We start from the raw sequence: 15,382 nt of genomic DNA, 5'->3' as shown, positions 1-15,382 counted from the left end.
CCGGCGCCGTCACCCGCATCCACAACCCGATATCCTTATGGTGCCACCGCATCGTCGGGCGGAGCGCTCTCCTCTGCCTAAATTGTTCGTCATACCGAAGCCAGCCCACACCCACATAGACCCGATACGCCTCCCCAATTGCATCCATGTAGCAAAACAGCGCGGAGCAACACTCCGGCGCCTTCTCCCCAATCACGCTAGCCAGTATCGCGAACGCCTGCAACCATTTAGAGAATGTGCGCGGAATCAGACGATACCGCCGCTTCTCATCCTCTTCCCTCTTCCCGTCCGCGTGATGCGCCCTATCCAGGTTAAACCTCTCCAGCGGCAACAATGAAAAAATTTCAATATACTCCCCTTTCCAAATCCTCTCTCTCACATCCTGCTTCAAATGGGCCCCCAAGGGGCCCTCAAAACAGACGTATACCTCCCCTTGCGCTGCATCATTAACCTTGCACCTCTCCTCCTCTCCCCCCGCCTGCACCAAAACCACCTCACTCGCCCGACCCGTCACACCAGGAACCCCAGCACCAACCCCACCCGGCCCCGAAGAAGCCTCAGGCCCCCCACGCCGGCAACGGAGATACCCCCGTCCCCCCCAAACCAGCCACCCATCCCACCAGACTACCCAGAAGCTGGCTAAGGCCCCCAATCAATTCCCCCTGACCACCCCCAACCCCTACACCCCCTTGCACACTAGCTACTGCCTGCAATGAAGTCCCCACGGTCCTACCTGGCTGCCCGGGCGCTGTGAACCCCGCTGATCCGGAATCCTGCCGATCCATCCTCTGCGACGAGACGTCATCAACGGGCACCACCATGGAACCGGAACCCCGCACCCCAGCCTCCATGCTGCTGGGTGCGCCAGAAGATGGCGAGGATGATGCAGACGGCTCCTCCTCACGCCTGCGCTCCGCTGGGCCCGCTTCATCCAACTCTGTGTCCCAAGGCCTGGGCCTCCTGCGACCTGCCACCACGCGCCCAGCCTCGTTTCCAGCACGTGCACCGCTCCCCCGTCGCGCAGGCCTCCCCACCCCAGGGGAGGGGGGGGGATCCTGCAGGCCCTGGTCCGGATCCCACGTCGCTAGCAGGAGAAGGCAGGGTGGTGGAAACCCTGCCCTGCACAGGGCTCCGCCGTACAGCGGGATTCCTCCCGCGCCGGCAGGATGCTGCTAGGGGTCTGCTGAGTCCCTCCTGGCCCGGAGGGTCCCTTGAGGGACTCCCAATCCGGCGCCGAGCCCGTGGGGTATCGCTCGGGCTAAGGCTCGCCGGCAGCCGTACCGGCCGCGGTCGTCTGCCCTCTGGCGACACGCTAGCTGTGCCCGCTGCCTCCCCACTCAGCAGGCTGGATACCTGCGCTTCTAGCCACTCCGGGCCCCGCTCCTCTGCTGCCGCCCGCAACCGCTGCAAAATCGCCTCCATTGCCTGGTAAGAGCGCTCTCAGCCCCATCTTTCGCCAGCTTGTTCAAACTAAAGATGGCGCCCGATAGCCCTTGGCGCCACCCTTATAAACCTCTAGCTCCTCCCCTTCCCCTAACCGCTACCCTCCCTCCAACCCCTTCCTCACTTCACTATCCCTCACCTACTTACCCTGCGTCCCCTCGCTCCCCAAAAACCTATCATGGCAGCCTCCCTTAAAGGCTGTCGCCCCCCAGTACAGCTACACTTGCTGTCTGCAGATAGGACTGCATTTTCCGGTCCTAGAAAGAGAGGAGACCGCCCAGATCCTCAGAGGCCCATCAGTGACGGTGACGTCACCAGGCTTCCTGACAGTCCCATGGAGAGCCCGGTTCATCACCGGAACTTCTGAAAATGCCTTTGCCCTGCACAATTTAGCGCAGGGCAAAGGAGAGCATGAACTGCTCCAATGCTCTAGTCAGGGGGGCTGCCTGGGTGAAAATGGAGGTATGTCCCTGTTGAGCTCTGAACCCAGACAACCCCTTTAAGGTACATTTTGTCTGGTATACCAGTAAACAGTCTTGTTGGATTAGCTGAGCTTCAGCCTTGTCATGCGCAGGGATTAGGCTACTTTCACACTGGCGTTTTGAATTCGGTTTGTGAGATCCGTTCAGAGATCTCGCAAACGATTTAAAACGGATTAGTTCTGCCCCAATGCATTCTGAATGGATAAGGATCCGTTCAGAATGCATCAGTTTGGCTCAGTTCTGCCTCCATTCCGCTCTGGATGTGGAGCCAAACGGATCCGTCCTGACTTACAATGTAAGTCAATGGGGACGGACCCGTTTTCACTTACACAATATGGTGCAGTTGAACACGGATCCGTCCCCCATTGACTTTCAATGTAAGTCAGGATGGATCTTAAAAAAACAATAATAATGCAAACGAATCCGTTCTGAACGGATACAAGTGTCTGCATTATAGGTGCGGATCCGTCTGTGCATGTGAAAGTAGCCTTACTTACATAACAGATATACATACTAGTGCTTTTGGTGCAGATGGAGCTAGTGTTAATATGGGTGCGACAGGTGGTGTAGATGCACTGATAAGACAAGATATAGGAAAGTATATACTCTCATTTCACTGCTTACCGCACAGGCTGGAACTGGCCATGTTGAGCACGCAAAAGTGTCTTCCTATGGTTCAACAAGTATATGACGCGTTGCATCTTGTTTGGGAGACTTATCATTTAAGTTACAAAAGTAAAAGGGAGTTGAGAGCAATTGGCACAGAGTTAGGGTCCATTCACACGTCCGCAAAATGGGTCCGCATTCGTTCCGCAATTTTGCGAAACAGGTGCAGACCCATTCATTTTCAATGGGGCTGGAATTTGCTGTTCACATCCGCATTTGCGGATCCGCACTTCTGCATCCGTACTTCCATTTCCGCAAAAAAATAGAACATGTCCTATTCTTATCCGCAATTGCGGACAAGATTAGGCATTTTCTATTATAGTGCCGGCGGAATGCACATTATAGTGCAAATTGCGGAATGCACATTGTCAGTGTCCGTGTTTTGCGGATCCGCGTGAATGGACCCTTAGGCTGTAAAATCCTCTGTCCTGCGGCAGTGAACACCTCATATTTTTCGTGCACTCTCAGTCTTCCTCTCCTCGGATCATGAAACAGGACATCATCACATGGAACACCTTGCTGCCTCGTCCAAAAACAGTGATATATCTGGAAGAGCTAAGCACATTGTACAGCAAACATAGTGTTTGTTGGATTATGTCACTTTCTCCATGACCTCTTTGGAGAAATTTCAAAGTCTTAAGTGACAACTTTATCTCACTGTTATTTCGTAGTAAAGAGATCACAGAGAGACTGCCGGTAGGCCGAACAAACCACAACGCCCCTCTACCCGCCCGCCAATTGAAACCTTCTTACCAAATAAACACACATGATGCCACTGTGTTGGGTGGTGATCGGCCACAGCTTTCTTTATTCGATACCGAACATAACAAAACCACGAGCTTTAGAACTGCTCCAAAAACCGTTACATGGAGCGGTATGCCGGCCACTGCCCTCGCAGCGGGCAAGTCCGCCCTTTACACTTCACACTGGGTATTCCGATTGCCTCCAAACCGCCAGCTGTGACTTGAGAATATGATGTAATCCTTGAACTAGGAAATAGAAAATGGTATGAACATCATAAGAACACCAATGGGAGCCGATCGAACAGCGAACAACCAAACACAACCATCCAGGGGAGGGAGGGAGGGAGGGAGAACGTTCCGACAGCCAAGAGACCGGCCGGAAGGGAAGAAGGGGTTATATAGCCCCCTTAGGGAGGAGCTTCAGTGCCCCGGCTAAGGGATTCTGGGAAGGGCTTAACCCTATAACTTCCCTGGAGACAAGGAGGGTAGAAGGGGGAAGGAAACGATACCCCCAAGCAGATGGGGCCACCTGCAGTCCCACAGCACCATCCCTAGGCGGACTGGTGCTGTACAGGCACGGAGCATTATCAATCATGTTAATGCTCCTTGCTTCTGCAGTCTGCATCGGGTCTTGGCTGTCATTCACGCAGCGGATGTCACGCACGGCATTGGCTCGTGTGAAACAGCCCTTAGTCTTCAGAAAAATTCTCTAATATTAACACAAGCTGTCTCTGCTATTAAAAGTTGTAAGTATAGCAATAGAAAGCATTAAAGAAAAGCCACTAAGAAATGAGAAACTACTGGATTTTTTCCTGCAAATAGCTGGTAAAGAAATGCATACCCAGACGACGGTTGCTAAAAGGCAGGATACTGGCCACAGTAATTATCTCTCAATACCAGGAGAGATCATTACAGTTCTCTGAGGCTGTGATGTACCCCATCAGCGCCCCATGCAGTGCCAGGAGCGAGCAGACTGCATGTACAGCAGCTGCTCACTCCTATTTGATTCCTACTTCAGCCTCCACTGTGACATCCAGATCTGCAGGTTCTGACTGATGCCCCTTCTGAACCTGCAGATCTGGTGGAGCCACCTACTTTCTATGTAATGGTGGATGCCCCGGCGCACGAGCGCCAGGTGCCCTCCCTTTAATCCGGCCCTGTCAATCCCCTGTGCCATAAATGCATATTTGCCAACTCTTCCCCTGAAAAAGGGGTGACTTCCCAGACTCCTGAAAGAGTTAGCAAACCTCCTGGCAAAAGGAGAGATGTATGCAAAGGGGGCATAATACGTCGGAAGGAGTAGGGATACCTTGTGAAACCATTTTGGCGGTGTACTGCGCATGACCCCAGTCTGAATTCACAAATGGCCATGGTGGGAACACCTCTTTTCACTGTTCTTTAGCACAAAAAGCAATAATAAATTGTGTATGAAGCATTTAACACTTTGCAGATAGGAACCAGATGGGCACTTTATGTAGCAATATAGTAACTTTAGTCATGAAAATCTATTGGCCATATAAAATGAACAGTTCAGAGTCATCCATGAACAATTAAACCAGTGGGCACTAAATCTGGCCACTACCCAGTCCTCCCTGCAGTTCTAAGTTCCTTAAATAGCTTCGTCCTCCTCACTGAATTGATTGAATAGTTTTGCAGGGTTAGACCTCATTCACACATCAGTGTTCGGTCACTGATTTCCATCAGTGATTTTGAGCCAAAACCAGGTGCGGCTCTAAACACAGAACCGGGGCAGATCTTTCCCTTATATCTTATCTCTGTGAAGCCTCCAATCCTGGTTTTGGCTCACAATCACTGATGGAAATCACTGACCAAACGCTGACTATCTTAAAGAAAGGACCGTCACCCACTGAATGGAGTAGCTTTTTCTTTTATTGTCACATAAGTACAGATAAACGTGACGCGTTTCAGCTCAGGAACGAGCCTTCTTCTAACATGTGTTTGTGACAATAAAAGAATCAGCTATTCCATTCAGTGAGTGCCGATCCTTCCTTTGAGATCACATTGTGGGACACCAACCCTGGACACGTGCACCACGCCATTCTAAGACGGAGTGCCGACTGCTATCTTCTTGATCAAACACTGACTATGTGAATAGAAGGCCTTAGTGAATCCCCCCTTAGGACAGGGATCAGCCACCTCCGGCACTCCAGGTGTTCTGTAACTACAACTCCCAGAATGCTCCATTCATTTTTATAGGAGTTATAAGAACAGCCGAGCCTGTTTGCATGCTGGGAGTTGTAGTTTCACAGTTGCTGATCCCTGCCATAGGAGGACATAACCGCAATGCTGACTTACCAAGGACCTGTACACAGGTACGGAAACCCAGTTTGCCCAACTCAGTTTAGAGGACTGGTACAGTGGGTGCACCTATTGCAGTTTCTTTCTATGCTAAGACTATGTCTTTGACTATCTCTAAGTCGTTGAGTTACATAACCATGCAGTGGTGACTGATGAGAATTGCCCAGGGAGCTGCATTCCCCGTGGGTGCCAACTATATCATGTAAACACCCAGCCCAACAACAGAAATATCTCCCTGGCATTTGGTTATTTTCTAGCAGACGTTCATTCCTGCAGTCGTATTTCAGCTTTCTCCAATACATTGCCACAAAGAATTTTCAAGATGAGCAGCAAACCAGCACCAGAAGACATTGATTTTGCGCTGAGCCAGAAACAGAAAAAGGGTATGTGGTCTGCAGTACTGTCTGCACCATCTTCGGGCATTTTACATGTTATGATCAATAGATAACGTAGATGCGGGCTGTACAGTTGTAATCGGGGGCATAACTATAGCGGGTGCAGAGGTAACAGTCATACCTGGGCCCTGGTGCCTTAGGGAGAACCCCTGCCTATATGATAAATAAGAGGACGCCAGTATTATATATGGCACATCATAAATGGGGGGCTTGTTACAGATTAATTTTGGGCGCAAAAACTTCAGGTTGTTACGTGATACATCATTATATTAATGAATGTAGTAACTGATGATGGGACCAGTGATATCGGTCAAATAGGTAGATTTCGGTGGATAAGACGTTGCTGCAAGATTTTCACACAATTATTTTAACACTGGAATTGCTGTCCTAATTCTAGATGGGCCATCAAAAAGATAATCGATGCAGTCAATTTTACACCCAATTTAAAGCTACTGTTTTATATTTACAAAAAGAGTCCTGAGGCCGTAATATATATTCTGCCAAATTAGTTGTTCCTCAGGGTAGTTGTGTTGTGCTGTCGTATTGCAGTGCAGATATTCATTATATGTATGTTGATTCTCTACTGCCTAGCAGTTCGAGCTATGTCATAGGTAGCAACAGTCACCCCAGTAGACATCTTAAACCTCTAAGGTCTTTTATGTTTTCCAAAGCTTTGTTATTATCATTCATTTCATATTCTTAATGGGCATATGTTGCTTTTTGAGAAAACCAACGTTCATGAGGATGCAGTTCAGCTATGGTATGAAATGTACTACAAATGCCACATAGGTTCTGTACAGACCCAATTAAGACTGAGTACCATGCACAATATAGATGTTCATTTGTGGTCAAAGCAAAAAAATTGAGATGAAGACTTCATGCCCTATGCATCCAAGGTTTATTGATGTGTGTGAGGAGTGAAGGTTAGCATGTCTAGTCTGACCCAAAAGTGACCATAAGGAGGATTGCAGAGCATTTGTCAGAGAAGGTATCGGCCTACACTGGGGTTACAGACATCTCTGCATGTGGTGGGAGCAAGCTTCTGGTCTCCCAACATAGCCAAAGGACAGGAAGGTGCCTCTGTTCATAGACTGTATTCCATTGTGGATAATTCAGTGCTAAGGTCACTTGCACCCCTTGGTCAGTTTGGAAGGATTGTAAAGATTGTAAGAAAGGTACTCATCCCACCATCTCTCATACAAAGTCTTGGGAATTGCAAATACTAACTGTGGAAACTGCATTTGATGGACACCGTGCCTGTGTGACTTATCCACTGACTGCTGCAATAAAGTACAGTGAAGTCATTGCTACCTGCACCTCAAAGTGTTGGCTTCATATCAACCAGGTATCTACCTTGCACCTCTGAAACCATCACTACCAAGGGCACCTCAACCATCCATAGGCAGGAGAGCCTCCCAAGCAACGCATGCCCTGAAGGAAAGAAAAGGTGTGCCCTTCCAATCACTGCAAGCCAGCCCAGGGAGCTTCAGAACCATGAATACAACTACTACTACACCTATCCAGCCACCCACTCACACATATGCCCCTGTGGTCTGGTCGCTGCACATGCTCACCTCTATGTGTGTATGGATGAGTGACAGATAGCTGTCAGCTGGATGATCATGTCATCAGCCAATAACCATTCTATTCCATTCGACAACAGCTGGTTAAAAAAAGGCACAGTGGCACAGTATAGGACTTGTCAGCAGGGAGTCACAAATTGCCAGGGACACTGTGAGGAAGGAAAGGCCGCGAGAGACTAAAGGTGATATGGGCTTTGTGGGAGAAGAATAGACAGGGGGTCAAAAAAGGTCAAGGGTTGCAAGTGATGAGAGGGTTTGGGGGCAGGTGACTGGGGCTCGGTATGGAAGGCAGAAGTAGACAAGTAGCAGGGTATCTGGGGGGGGGGGTGCAGTAAGTAGATGGCAAGAGCTCTGTGCATGGAGGCAGGGAGACAGTAAGTGGCCAGTGACATGTGCAATGTGCAAGAGCTATGGTGCAGGGAGGCACATAAAGTATCAGGGCTCTGTCAGGTGGACAGAAGGCAACAGAGGGAGACAAAGGCATTGTGGAAAGAGGAAGGGAAAGAAGGCTGGGTGGAGGCCCTATCTGTAAAGGCTTCTGGGGGTGGGGGATTTGGGAAGGTGACAAAGGATTTGAGGCGAAAACAAGGTTTCTGGGACTTTTTGGCCAAGTCAGAAGCATGAATAGAATATGCCTCTGAAGCTGCTGCCTGTAAAGAAGACAGATTGGCAGCAGCTTCATGAGCCCCCTGACCTCCCCCCAACAGTGAGCAGATAGTCCAGACTCAATATCCGGCTGCATCTCTTCTCATTGCTCTTTGTGCTTCCTGTTGCCTCAGTCACACTGCTGTGAGGAGAGGATGGGGTGGGGGGTGTTTCTAAAATAATTCACTGCTGAGTGGCTGAACTAAATGAGGCAGCAGGCCCCTGAGGCCAGTACTGGCCTTACTGCCAATGGCAGATGGCCCTTCATTACATTGTTACAGGCTTTGGATTAAACCAGCAGTGATTTATCTTATGGGCGCTGTCACAGGGCGCCGGCTTCGCGCTCCTTCGCTTCAGTGCCGTCGGTGCCCTGCGATAAGTTCGGAGTGAGGACGTGCGCTGCATCCTTGTCTCTAGGGCAACGGAGGGCATAGAGGACCCGACCGCACACGCCTCCTTAGCGTGGTCGGCGCCCTCCGCTCCCGTGGTTACAGCGAGAAGTCTGAGCGCCGAACTGGGCACTCGGCGCTCAGCAGTATGCAGGGGGATGAGTCATGTGACGCTGGCCACATCACATGACTCCTTCTCTCCCCTATTTAACAGGAAGCCTGCTGGCCGCAGGTTGCCTGTGATTAAGGTCCTATACCTTGTGTCTATGCCCTGTGACATCGCTACTTAGTATTTGTATTTCAGCTTGTTTTTTACTTCGTCCCTTTCTTGCTCCTCTTGTTCTGTCGCTTCTCTTGGTATTTGACTTCTGCTTGACTTTGGCGTGTCCTCGCCCGCTCCCTGTGTCTTATTTGCTTCTTCTGGTATTGACTCCCGGTTTGTACATTGACGCTGCTCCTGCTTGTGCAACACGCCAGACCTGCAGGGTATAGCAAAGTGAGGTCACGGTTATGGGCAATCGAGGGTTACTCACTGTATTGGAGAACCCTGGGCAGGCATGTGGCAGTGAAGGAGAGGTAGACACGGTTCCTCTGGGGCACACTCTGTATGTAGGGACCAGGCCTGATGGTGGATGAGGTGCCCTGGATGTTACGGGTATTTTGAGTGCCTGGGGCAAGGTCCCTTTAAGGTTCGTGACGCCAGTGCCTTTGACGGTGGCACACCGGTTGATAGTTGGAATAATTGAGGTACACAGCTAGTATAGTGAACCAAACGTTACTTTACTGAACAGTCCAACTTTGTACATGTAGGTGGTAACACAGTCCTTCAAATCACAGTTTCACAAGTAGGCTTTCTTCCACAAAATGGCAGGTATTAATTATGCAAGATACGCAGAGGGTAAATTCACAATGCACTCAGAAGCAGGTTGTACCTTTCCTTAGAAATAGCGTACACTGTTCCTTCTAGAACTCCTGTCTGGCTTTCTATCCCAAGGCCCAGATGCCTAAATGGTGGCTTAAATCCTTGGTAAAATATATTTTCCTCAGGTATTAGATTCTTGCTTTATTTTCTAATGCATCTGCCCATCAGGGTTACTTAGCTTTCCCTGGGATGTTCTTACTTGTCTGGTGGATGACTGTGGGTTTCTCCCAGGAGGTTCTGTCCTGCTACTGGGGTGTCTCTACTGAGCTAATCCTAGCCTCAGGAGCTTCAGGTGGATGAAGTGACTCCTCTAGTCCCCTGGAATGAACTAACTCTCCCCTGTCTGGGCCTTCCTATATGTATCTAGGGTTCTCTAGCTCCCTCTAACGTCTGGGAGACTAAACTACACCCTGACAGGCCTGACACCCAGATAATACAGGGGAAAACATGCACATGACATTCAATGCAATGAAACACATTAACCTGTGCAGTGCCCACCTTTACCTAGTGGGACACTACATACCCCCACGCTATAACGTTGCCCGTCCTCGGCGCAACATGGAGGGTCCGCCCATCTGGAAGCGGCAACCTGAAAGACAGATGAGAACATTCACATACAGTATTCACCACATTAACAATATAACAGTGGGCAAACAGGATCACTGAAAGGAGTGGTGACAAGGGGCATCGTTCTCTTCTCTCAGGATAACATAAGGGAACAGGGGCGCTGACCTGGCACAGCGTAACAATAAATACCAGGATAGTCCATAATAATCAAATTGTCCATAATAGAACAGTAGAAGAAATGTAAATAAATATAAGTCCTTGGAGGCTCAAAGGATCACATGAGTCCATACCCAGGCTTGCAAAGGTTTAAACAGGGGTTTCCCGTGAGGGGCTACCTGGGCCCATAATGTAGTCCCCGAACCTCACAGGTGGGTGCCCCCTGGTAGAACGAGTGGACCTCCTTACTGGCAGGGATTCTTCCTGCCTGGCTTCAGGAATGTCAGAGGAGCCCATTGCCTCTGGAGCTTCTTCAGGAGCTCTCTGGGGTACGGTGTCCTGAGGCTGAGGGCTAACAGGAACAGGAGCAGGAACCAGTAAATTCAGCCAGGGAGTGAGGGCCCAGTGGAGCGGCTCTTTATCGCGGATCAGGTTCTCCACAGCCTGCATAGGGTCCATAGGTGGAGCTGGCAACTCTTCCTCGGTAGGCTCCATCTCCTCTGCCGCTGGTTCTCCTTCTATACAGAGCTTGAGGCGGTTCCTGTGAACAACTTGGGGACCTTTTCCTTCCCTGGAGACCTGGTAAATGTGGGCCGCAGCATTGGGTATGGCAGTAATAAGGTAGGGAATCCTTTCCCATTTGCTGTCCAACTTGCTGGTCCGGTGGTTGTTTTTCAACCATACCTTGTCTTCCAGAGCCAGGGGTCACGCATGGGCAGTCTGGTCATAGTCCTTCTGTTGCCTTTCTCGAACAATCTCCATCCGTTCCTGGACAATCTCCTTAGCATTAAAAAGACGCCTTTGGTGCTCCACTACCCAATCAGTCTTGGGCAGTGGGTTGATCTCATCCGGCACCTGTACCCCTAGGGAGTGGTCCGCAGGCAATCTCCCTTGTCGGCCGAACATCAAATAGAACGGGGTGTAACCGGTGGAACAATGGATGGTGTTGTTGTAAGTGTACATAAGCTGCGGCAACAGAGTAGGCCAATCTCCCCTTGTCTCAGGGGGTACTGCTCTCAGCATTTCAATGAGAGTCTTATTCACTTTCTCACAGAGTCCGTTACCTTGCGGATGATAAGCGGTGGTCCGGACCTTCTGGCAGTTGTGTAGCAGGCACATCTCATGAAACAGCTGTGACTCAAACGCAGACCCTTGATCGGTGAGGATCCTTTCTGGGCAGCCGTAGGGCAGCAGGAAATGCTTCCAGAACGCCTCCGCTGTGGTCTTAGCTGTCAGGTCTTTCACAGGCACTGCTACGACAAACTTGGTGAAGTGATCAATTATAGTCATGGCATATGTATACCCTGAGCGACTCGGCTCTAACTTTACATGATCAATGGCAACAAGTTCTAAAGGAGTCTTACTTACAATAGGATGGAGAGGCGCCCTCTGGTCATGGCGTTCAGTCCGCCCCACAGCACAGGCAGTGCATTCTCGGCACCATTTCTCAATATCTTCTCTCATCCCAATCCAATAGAATCTTCTGAGAATGGTGGCCTCAGTCTTTTGCACACCGAAGTGTCCGGACTGGTTGTGGTACATATCCAGCACCAGGCTGGCATCCCGACGTGGCAGGAGAATTTGATACACTCTATCATAGGACACTGGATCCAGACTCCTTCTGAGCAACAGGCCCTTTTGAAGGAATAGTTGATGGCGATGTCTCCACAGTCTCACTAGCTCTGGGTCTGCACTCTTCCTGCGGATCCTCTCAGGGATTTTCCCACTGGTAAGGAAGTCAAGCAGTTCACCGAGGACTCTACTTTCGGACTGGAGCTTAATCCATCTTTCTTGATCGCCTCTGGACTCAGGACCATCTGATGAGGAAGGATCAGCAGCAGGGGAATCTTCAGTACGTATATTATCCTGCTGGGTAAATTTATTATAGAACGCTGGCATCTCCACCTCTTCCCAGGCATCTTTCGGTTCATCTGGGGCTTCGGTAGTGGGGAGTCGTGACAGAGCATCAGCGTTATCATTGGAGCGGCCTGCCCGGTACTTCACAGTAAAATCATAGTTGGCCAGGCGGGAGGCCCATCTTTGCTCCAGTGCCCCTAATTTGGCTGTATTCAGATGCGCCAGGGGGTTATTATCCGTGAAGGCAACAAATGGTGTGGCGGCGAGATAGTCCTTGAACTTTTCGGTCACAGCCCACACTAAGGCAAGAAACTCCAGCTTGAAAGAACTGTAATTCTGGTCATTCTTCTCAGCTCCCTTCAGGGATCTGCTGGCGTAGGCAATTACCCTTTCTTTGTTATCTTGCACTTGAGCCAACACGGCCCCCAGGCTTCTTTTACTGGCATCTGTGTAGAGGTGGAATGGCTTCTGATAATCTGGGTAACCCAGAACAGGGGGTTCAGTCAACTTCTTCTTTAGGAGTTGGAAGGCAATTTCCCTCTCTTCATTCCACTCAACAGGAATAGGAGTCTTTGGGCTCTTTTTTGGATGCCCCCTCAAGAGTTCCTGGATGGGATCCGCAATTAGTGCGAAATGCGGGATGAATCACCTATAATACCCTGCAAAACTGAGAAAGCTTCTCACCTCTTTCACGGTCGTAGGAGTAGGCCAGTTACGGACAGCAGCAAGTTTATCAGGATCAGGCTGTACTCCTTCGGCACTGACAACGTGCCCGAGATATTTGACGGCTGGTTTCAGCAGGTGGCACTTGGATGGCTTGATTTTGAGGCCATATTTAGTAAGAACTTGAAACACCTCACCCAGGTGCTTTAGATGGTCCTCATACGTCTTGGAGTATATAATGACGTCATCCAAGTATAATAGTACCGTCTCAAAATTCCTATGGCCTAAACAACGTTCCATCAGCCTCTGGAACGTTCCTGGAGCATTACACAGTCCAAATGGCATATAATTGAATTCAAACAGGCCCATAGGTGTAGTGAAAGCAGTCTTTTCTCGATCTTCTGGGGCCAAGGGTACCTGCCAGTACCCACTGGTTAAGTCCAAGGTGGAGAAATAGGCTGATGACCCCAGGGCAGTCAAGGACTCCTCAATGCGTGGCAATGGATATGCATCTTTGTGGGTGATCTGATTAATTTTCCTGTAATCCACGCAGAACCTTATGCTGCCATCTTTTTTTCGAACAAGTACTAGGGGCGCAGCCCAGGGACTATTACTGTCCCGGATTATATTAGAGTCTTTCATCTCTTGTATCATCTCTTTCACAGACTGATAGGTAGTAGGTGGTATGGGTCTGTGCCTCTCCTTAATAGGAGGGTGAGAGCCAGTGGCTATCGTGTGTTTGATCACACTGACCTCCCCATAGTCTGTGGAGTGTTTGCTGAAAGCCTGGTGGTGCTCCTTCACCAGCTTCAGGATTCCCTCTAGTTGCTCCTTTGGGGTGGATTCGTCCCCCACATGTAGTTCTTCCCACCAGGATGTCGTTGGGGTGCTGCTGTTTTGCGCGGTCTGGAACGCCTCCGCGGCAGGCAGACGGATCACATCCTGGAAAGACACCTGGAAAAGCTGAGCAACAGGGCAGTGTTTAAAGAGAGTAACGGGATGATCACCAAAGTTGATTAGACGAACAGGCACTTTACCTTGAGACACGGTCACCAGGCTCTTGGCTGTCCGTACAAAGGGATGATCCTTAATAGGAATAGGTTCCACTAGGGCTTGATAGTCCTGGCCCTGGATCCCTAATACAGCACGGCACCACAGGATGATCTGGGAATTTGGAGGCAAAATTACCGGCCGGTTATCCCGGATCCGGACAGTACAAATTTCTCCTTTCTTGTTGGCAAACCTTTGTTGAGCACACAGCACACTAATAGTCTTTTGAATAACTCTTCTGGAAGCAGGTGAGGCTGATGATATGGTTTGATTCAATGCTTCAAGCACCTCGGAGTAACAATTTTTAAGAACATTAGTCCCTAAGATCACAGGGTGTCCTCCTTTATCTCCGGCTTGTACCACAATCACGCCTTGCTGTGGCAGGGTGGCTTCTCCCACCTGAAGGGTAGGTTCCCAATACCCGTGCACTTTCACTGGCTTACCGTTGCTAGCGATGATATCTAGCCAGGACTCTGGTGGCTGGGTGAGGAGACTTGGATCCCAGAACTTGTCAAAGGCAGGCCGTTGAATGGTGGTGACCTGTGACCCAGTGTCCAACAGGGCTTCAAAGGGTATCCCGTTGATACATATATTAATTTTCGGACGGGATCCTACATACTTAGGCATCCAGCTTGGATCCTTTGGACCTACGGTTCTACCTCCCGAGGGGCGGTCTTCTGCCTCAGGGGTTACCCGTTTAACTGCCAGCACATTGATTCGGTAAGTCCATATTTCTTGCAGTGATGGCAGACAGGCTGTTTTCTACTTCTGGGCCGGTAATTCGGTCGCCCATCAGGCTCTTTTGGATATACATCTCCATATGCAGGTGGGAGCCTTGGAGGACCTTCATCTTCTAGTAACAATGGTCTCTCCCACTCCTCTATCTTCTTGCACACCTTCTCTAGACTTAGAGTAAGATAGTTCACTTGCTCCATTAGTGCTGCCACTACATCCGATCAGGTTAAGTGGGCAATATGGCTGTCTATTCACTGACAGCAAGCGGTGACTTAAATCGGCAGAAAATAGTCCATACAATGCAATCTTCACACCGCAATTATCACAGTTCACTTTGGCCCAGCAATTTGCAATAAAACAATTAGGGCTTGTCACTTTAAGGCAATTTACAGCACACAGTTTTTATATCCGCAATGGCGCAGGAATGTTCGTATCCTGTTCGTGACGCCAATTTATGCAACACGCCAGACCTGCAGGGTATAGCGAAGTGAGGTCACGGTTATGGGCAATCGAGGGTTACTCACTGTATTGGAGAACCCTGGGCAGGCATGTGGCAGTGAAGGAGAGGTAGACACGGTTCCTCTGGGGCAAACTCTGTATGTAGGGACCAGGCCTGATGGTGGATGAGGTGCCCTGGATGTTACGGGTATTTTGAATGCCTGGGGCAAGGTCCCTTTAAGGTTCGTGACACCAGTGCCTTTGACGGTGGCACACCGGTTGATAGTTGGAATAATTGAGGTACACAGCTAGTATAGTGAACCAAACGT

General features: G+C 49.8%; 1 protein-coding gene across 2 annotated transcripts in view; it reads left to right on the top strand.

The window, feature by feature from the left end:
• The window catches only part of PLEKHB2 (pleckstrin homology domain containing B2), a 63,138-nt gene that overhangs the window by 16,057 nt on the left and 31,699 nt on the right, over nt 1-15,382 (top strand). Inside the window, exon 1 of one of the 2 annotated variants that reach the window (XM_044290173.1) lies at nt 5,922-6,036. The exons of the other annotated variant lie outside the window; for it this stretch is intronic. Coding sequence (XP_044146108.1) covers nt 5,976-6,036 — 61 coding nt within the window. The 5' untranslated portion in view covers nt 5,922-5,975. Of the gene's footprint in view, nt 1-5,921; nt 6,037-15,382 lie in introns of those variants that run through there. 2 annotated transcript variants of the gene reach the window in all.

Source organism: Bufo gargarizans, chromosome 4 (genome assembly GCF_014858855.1).
Source record: "Bufo gargarizans isolate SCDJY-AF-19 chromosome 4, ASM1485885v1, whole genome shotgun sequence".
NCBI lineage: Eukaryota > Metazoa > Chordata > Amphibia > Anura > Bufonidae > Bufo > Bufo gargarizans.
This window is presented reverse-complemented; position numbering and strand designations above follow the sequence as displayed.